This window comes from Cricetulus griseus, assembly GCF_003668045.3.
Source record: "Cricetulus griseus strain 17A/GY chromosome 1 unlocalized genomic scaffold, alternate assembly CriGri-PICRH-1.0 chr1_1, whole genome shotgun sequence".
In the NCBI taxonomy this organism is placed as follows: Eukaryota; Metazoa; Chordata; class Mammalia; order Rodentia; family Cricetidae; genus Cricetulus; species Cricetulus griseus.
Window position 1 is genome coordinate 205949623 of NW_023276807.1, and position 7874 is coordinate 205957496.

Consider the following 7874-nt stretch of genomic DNA (forward strand, 5'->3'; position numbering starts at 1 on the left):
AGTTTGCACTCCCACCAACAATGGAGGATTGTTCCTTTTTTTCCACATCCTCTCCACCATAGATTGTCATTGGTGTTTTTGATTTTAGCCATTCTGACAGGTGTAAGATCATATTTCAGAGTTGTTTTGAGTTGCATTTCTCTGATAGCCAAGGATTTTGAGCACTTTCTTAAGTGTCTTTCAGCCATTTCAGATTCCTCTGTTGAGAATTCGATACACCCCACATTTTAATTTCATTGATTGGTGTTTTGGTGGCTAGCTTCTTGAGTTCCTTGTATATTTTGGAAATCAGCCCTCTGTCAGATGTGGGGTTGGTGAAGATCTTTTCCCATTCTGTGCCCTGTTGTTTTGTCTTATTGACTGTGTCCTTTGCCTTACAGAAGCCTCTCAGTTTCAGGAGGTCCCATTTATTAATTGCAGATCTCAATGCCTGTGATACTGGTGAAATGTTCAGGAAGCAGTCTCTGTGCCAATTTGTTCAAGGGTATCTCCCCATTTCTCTTCTAGAAGATTCAGAGTAGCTGGATTTATGCTGAGCTCTTTCATCCATTTGCTGTTAAGTTTTGTGCATGGTGACAGATATGGATCTATCTGCAATCTTCTGCATGTCCGAATCCAGTTATGCCAGCACCATTTGTTGGAGATGCTATCTTTTTTCCATTGTATAGATTTAGCATCTTTATCAAAAAATCAGGTGTTCATAGTTGTGCAGGTTAATATCAGAGTTTTCAATTCGATTCCATTTGTCTGTCTATTTTGTGCTAATACCAAGTTGTTTTTAGAACTATGGCTCTATAATAGAGCTTGAAGTCAGAGATGGTTATGCCTCCAGATGATGCTTTTTGATACAGGGTTGTTTTGGCTATCCTGGGTTTTTTTGTTTTTTCCATATAAAGTTGAGTATTGTTCTTTCAAGGTCTGTGAAGAACTGTGTTGGGATTTTGATGGGGATTGCATTAAATCTGTAGATTGCTTTTGGCAAGATTGCCATTTTTACTATGTTGATTTTACCTATCCAAGAGCATGGGAGATCTTTCTATTTTCTGGTATCTTCTTTAATTTTTTTCTTTAAAAACTCAAAGTTCTTATTGTACAGGTCTTTCACTTTTTTGATTAGTGTTACCCCAAGATAAGCAGTTTAAATCGACCTATAATCCCTAATGAGATAGAAGCAGTCATCAAAAGCCTCCAAACCAAAAAAAGCCCAGGGCCAGATGGCTTCACTGCAGAATTCTACCAGAAATTCAAATGAGAGCTAATACCAGTACTCCTCAAATTGTTCCACACAATAGAAGCAAAAGGGACATTGCTAAACTCTTTTTATGAGAATACAATCACTTTGATACCCAAGCCACACAAAGATACAACAAAAAAGAGAATTACAGACCAATATCCCTCATGAACATTGATGCAAAACTACTCAACAAAATATTGGTGAATCAAATCCAAGAACACATCAGAAAAATCATCCACTATGATCAAGTAGGCTTCATCCCAGAAATGCAATGATGGTGCAACATACGTAAATCCATCAGTGTAATCCACCATATAAACAAACTGAAAAAGAAAAACCACATGATCATCTCACTAGATGCTGAAAAATCCTTTGACAAAATCCAACATCCCTTCATGATAAAGATCTTGAAGAGAACAGGAATAACAGGAACATATCTAAACATGATAAAAGCAATGTACAGCAAAGCAACAGCCAACATCAAACTAAATGGAGAGAAACTCAAAGAGATTCCTCTAAAATCAGGAGCAAGAAAAGGCTGTCCACTTTCTCTGTATCTCTTCAATATTGCACTTGAAGTTCTAGCTAGTGCAATAAGACAAGAAAAGGAGATCAAAGGGATACAAATTGGAAAGGAAGAAGTCAAACTTTCACTATTTGCAGATGATAAGATTCTGTACATAAGTGACCCGAAAGACTCTAACAGGGAACACCTACAACTGATAAATACCTTCAGCAAAGTAGCAGGATACAAAATTAACTCAAAAAATCAGTAGCCCTAATATATACAGATGATAAATGCAATGAGAATGAAATCAGAGAAACATCACCTTTCACAATATCCACAAGCAACATAAAATATCTTAGGGTAACACTAACCAAAAAAGTGATAGGGAAACTTTTGTTTGCTGTTCTAGTGACCTTAAATTCTGCTTGCCTGGAGTTTTGGTTCCAGATTTAAGAACCAATTCAATATTCCATTGAATTGAAATCTCAGACTTCCTTTGATCGTTTTGATGCCTCTAATCAAACAGACTAAGAAAAGAACAATATTGTTGGGAGCAGTGATTCATCCAAACTATCAAGTAAAACTGGTCTTCTTTTCTGCAAAGGAGATGTGGGGGTTCCCTGCAAATGCTAAGGCAGACAGAAGAATGTCCCTGAAAGGAACAATCCAGTTCAACACAACTTAGTAAGGTCCTGTTGATTCAAACTTCTGGAGTCTGACACTGAGCAGTTTATTTTCACATATTTAAGCATGAAGCAATTCTGGAAAAATATTCTCATGAAAGTAAGTACAATAAAGCTTGAGGTATGACTACCTTGGAACTCTTTCGTTACATGCATGTCTTTTTCAAAGTACCTGTGACCAGTTCCATAGGACTGGGTTCTATGAACTCAGATGCCACACTCAGGATAAATGTCTATGGTGGAAGATTCAGGGATGAACATAATAGCCAACTCTTTCATAAGAATAGGTTCTAGTGATTGAAAAATAATGCTCCAGAGTCTAGGAGATTCTGGTGACTCCTGGCCCTACAGATAGCCAAATATCACCAGGTTATTAACTGCATCCAATTCTAACTTTCCAGGCTGCTCTCTGTGAGCGCGAGGAACTTGTTCCCTCCACATCATAGCCCTGATTTAGTTACTTGAGCTATCACTGGATCATTGCTTGGAAAAAAATACTTAAAAATTGTTCAGTAATTATGGTTTTTTCATGAGAAAGCTGAGTCTTTGAGCTTTGTTCAGACCCAAGGTAGTTAGGAAAGGAGAGAAACCTTTTTTCTTGTTCTTCCTGGTACTGTTTGTCTCATGCTATGACATCCTAGACATTCCTGACTTTGAAGAAGTTACTGGGTCTTGTTTGGGGCAGGACACCGTGTTCCAAAGTTTAGAGGGCCAAATGCTCTTGCTCACAAACCTGGCACTAGGATACCCCTATTAGAACTGTGTGTATGACAAAAGTACACACACACACACACACAACACACACACACACACACACACACACACACACACACACACACACATATATATATATATATATATATATATATATATATATATATATATATTCATATATAGTGCCAGGATATAAATTCAGGGCATCATAATTTATATTATGGTTTAGTAAAAGTTTTCAGTAGATTTAATAATTCAAATAAGGGAAATGTTCATTACTGGAAATGTTCAAAATAAAAATGTTGAAAAAAATTAATCACTGCTAATGGAAGGGTAATACATCAGTATCAATTTGTCTTTATTAATGTATGGTTCAAACATAAAGGGTAAAACAATACATTATCCATAGCCTTTAATTTATCTAGTCATGATATTCTAAGGCAATAGTAATATATACAGCTCAATTTATAAGTTTGACATGAAGCTAACTTGTTGTGTCCATAATTTTCTCATGGCTTTTTGCATTTCCTGATTTCTCAGTGTGTAAATAATAGGATTCAGTAAGGGAGTGATAACAGTATAAAACACAGCAAAGGTTTTATTGCTCGCAAAACTACCAAAAGGCCAGGCATAGATGAAGATACAGGGTCCAAAGAACAGAGTGACCACGATTATGTGAGCAGACAAGGTGGACAGAGCCTTGGAAAGCCTGCCAGGTGATTTGTGCTTTACAGTGACCAGAATGACAGTGTAAGAAACAAGCAAGAGGATGAAACAGATAAAAGACAGCAGCCCGCTGTCAGCAATGACAAATAACTCCAGAGTGTTCGTTTCAATACAAGCCAGCTTGATTACCAAGGGGAGATCACAAAATATGTTATTTACAATATTGTGACCACAGAAAGGCAAATTCACTGTCAATACCATCTGGCTCATGGTGTGTATGAATCCAATTGTCCAGGAAAGTATTACAAACATATTCAGTAACTTCTGACTCATGATGATCCTGTAGTGCAAGGGTTTGCATATGGCCACGTATCTATCAAAGGCCATGACTATCAAAAGTGTCATTTCAGCACCCCCAAAGAAGTGCATGAAGAACATCTGGGCCATGCAGCCCCATACAGAGATGCTCTTGCGCTCTGCAAGCAAGTCTCTGATCATCTTGGGAGTTGTGGCAGTGGTAATACACATATCCAGAAAGGAGAGGTTTCCAAGAAGAAAGTACATGGGAGAGCGAAGGGTGGAATTAGCTGCCACTGTGACTATGATAAGAACGTTGCCCACCACAGTTGCACCATAGATCAAAGAAAATGTTACAAAGAAGAAAGCTTGAAGTTGCCAATCTCCAGAAAATCCCACTAAAATAAATTCTGTCACAGCTGATCCATTTTCATAATCCATTTATTCAATTCAGAAAGCTTCTGGAAGTTATTTAAATACAAGGAATTGGAAAACAAATGCAAGCCACAGTTACTGTTAGCATGTATGTATTTTTACTATTTGTTGATAGTATCAACTGATAATTTGAAAGCATGCAATGTTTAACACATAAACATATCAGAGTATAACTTGAAATGACTTTATGCACCACAACATTTTAAAACTGCTTTCTTATACAAAATAAAAAGTATTTGAAAGGGTGCAAGTTGTATCATTTTATCATATCAAAAAGCATTTTAGTAGATCTTCATTTTCCCATTAATTTGTTCACATAGAAATCAAAATAAACAGTAGATGATAATAACTATTTTTCCTCTAATCTATCATAGTCTCCAGTAGATTAGATTCCTTGCAATTAGGTTATTGAAATAAATAAGGAATACAGAATCGTAAATCATTGATCTGTATTTTTGAAGAGATCAAAAAAGATTATCGTGTTTTTGGAACAGACCAAATTAGAATTCAGTTTCTACATAGAAACCAATCTTCAAAATCATTAAATATATTTTTTAATATTTTTATGTTTTACAAAGATTTCAAGAAATGTAGACCGAGACTCAGATGGTTTTGAGCTTGTGTCCTCAAATGCTTCCTTGTCAATTCCCAACAATGACCTCCTGTTTTAAATGTAGGTGTTTGCATCTGCTGGTTTAGGAGCTAGCAACAAGGTATCTCAGTTTTCATGTATCAATTGTCCCTGTGTTACAATGTTTAATGCTAAACTATCTTATTAGGCTTTCTAGACATCATTCATGATTTCTGGAGTAATAAAGCATTGTTAATTATAGTAAGGCAATTGCTAAATGCTAGGTTTCTTTCTAATATTTAATGGATGGTAAATTATTTAGTGTTCATAGCAAACAGGTGATACAAGGGTATTATAGTTGCCTTATAAGGAATCTATGATGTAAAATTTATTGATATTTACAATTATATAGCTAACGAAAATGAATAACAGTGATAACAAGTGCATCTGAAACAAGAATGTGGGTTTATACCAACATGCCACATGCCCCAAAATATAAAGGGTATGTTTTATAATCAAATTATTAAATGTTCTTTTAACTCCTATGTCTCATATGAATTTCTTACAAGATACAATTCAACAACAGAAAGAGATCTTTAAAATGTAATTAGGTACAACTGTTTTTATGTAACCAGTGTCTATTTTGCAGAGAGCTTATAATCTAGAAATACATAATTATAAGGAAAACAAGCTATGTGAGAAACCCTTAACTTAGTGTAGGACTTATGAAAAAAATCAAGATCATTTCCATGTGACACCTTCAATAGTGAAATAAACTTTATGGTGAATAAGCCAGAAAGAATGTGATATGGGTGACATGTGAACATTTATAACATGAAATGTATTAAGTACATCTTTATAGTACTTTCCAAGTGCTTGAATTCAAGCACAGTTTCCTCTAAGACATCCAAAAGCACATGGCAGATCAAATATATTATTTTTTTACACTTATGCAGTTTGGGGGGATATATAGTTTTGGCTGCCTTGTTTTTATTTTGAAACTAGCTATTTTGCTTTTCCTACTATGGGGGCTATTCATGGTAAAATTCTTAAATTATTTACATTTTCTTCTTTGATTTGAATGCAAAACATCTTATAGCTCTCCCCTTTATCCAATGATCACTGTTTTTTTCCATTTAAAGCCTAAAAATTAATTTTTACAGAATTTTTCTAAATATCTAATTTAGATCACAGTATAACTCACTATTTCCTTCTCAAACTGCAAATACACAAATTTATGTACTATGTCAACCACCTGACTCTTGAAAAGAACATCAGCCCTAGTCTGTTTTATTTTCAATTCGAGCATGAGCTGTTATGATCATACAACATTTCGTACATTCATGTAAATTAGTGAATGACACTTTTTTCTCTGCAGTATAATCTTGAAGGCATATTTTCTTTTAATTTTAACAATAATAGTTCTAGCTTAATGGGAAGTGCTGTTAAGTTAGCTCTCAGCCTTCTGGCCAACACAATCCATTAAAATAATGTCTTAGTCATGATAAATTTAATGAAATTGTTTTGTACAAATGTTTTTACCTACCTTTCCTAACACACAATATGAGGATCATCATATTCCAAGTAGTATTTAAAATTGAAAATATGCTTTCTATTTTCTTTAGTGGCCTGTATACCATTCCTCAGAGTATCTTTCACTTCCTTTAATACTGGAGACAGGTTTTTGGGAGTACTGGGAATCCAAACCTCAGTGGGAGTTGTTAGAAAATGAGGCTATTGCAACTTTTGCATGACCAAGAGAGATGCTTGCATTTAATACTTTGCCTCATAATGAGCTGTGTTTCTGCCTGGGTTGTGTTGTGATTATAACAATCATGAAGTTCTTGGTGCACTGGTGGTTATATAATAAGCTTAGAATAATTTTATTGAATGGAACTCTCCCTTTCTTAGATTATTTCAAATCATTCCTGTTAATTTCTATTTTTGTGGATAATTTTCAAAAAAATTCATAAGCAATTTTGAGAACATCTTCAACATACAATTTATATATAAATTAAAATGTAGATCATTCAGGAAATGGACAATTTGAAAGTTTAAAAATGTTTATTAATGCTAGAGGAAATATCATATGCAATCTCAAGTTATTGTGCAGAGCTATTGTAATGAAAATAGTATTATACTGGCATAAAAGCAGACACATAGATCAATGGAAAATAATAGAATACACAGATTAGAATCCATGAATTATGGCTATGTATTTCTTTGTAAGGAGGCTCTTAAACACCACACACTGGAAAAAAAGACATTATATTTAACAACTGGTATTAGAAAAACTGATGTGTTCATACAGAAGAGCATAACTATGTAAACCAAAAATAGATCAAGGACCTCAATATGAGACTGTGCACTTTAAATCTGGCAGAAGAAAAAATAAATTAATACATGTCAGCATATAACTGGAGATGAGAAATTTCTGCATTTTCAGGTGGTAGCACTTCGGGGAGGAGTTTCAGGAGGTACAGCCTTGCTGAAAGAGGTATATTACTGAGCTTTGAAATAACATAGTCTTGCCCTATACCAATTCACTCTCTTTACTTCATGTTTATCTTAAAAAGATGGTCTCTTTGGTTTCTTACTTTCACACAATGTCTTTATGCTTTTTTGCCATGTTCCCCACTACATACTTATTAAGGGAAAAAGGCACCACCAAAAATATTATAGTTATCAACATTAATGCACCAAACACAAGCGTACCCCAGCTTATAAAAGAAACAATATCAGAGATGAAAATCGCAATCGTGAATG

General features: G+C 34.7%; 1 protein-coding gene across 1 annotated transcript; it reads right to left on the bottom strand.

Moving 5' to 3' along the window:
• Positions 1-3604: 3604 nt before the first annotated feature.
• Positions 3605-4543, bottom strand: LOC100754268 (olfactory receptor 4L1). Its single transcript, XM_027386516.1, has one exon. It carries the CDS (start codon positions 4541-4543, stop codon positions 3605-3607), a length of 939 nt encoding a protein of 312 aa, XP_027242317.1.
• Between the last annotated feature and the right edge of the window lie 3331 nt (positions 4544-7874).

Coding starts and splice junctions, on each gene's coding strand:
- LOC100754268 (XM_027386516.1), bottom strand. CDS start 4,543: ATGGATTATGAAAATGGATCAGCTGTGACAGAATTTATTTTAGTGGGA.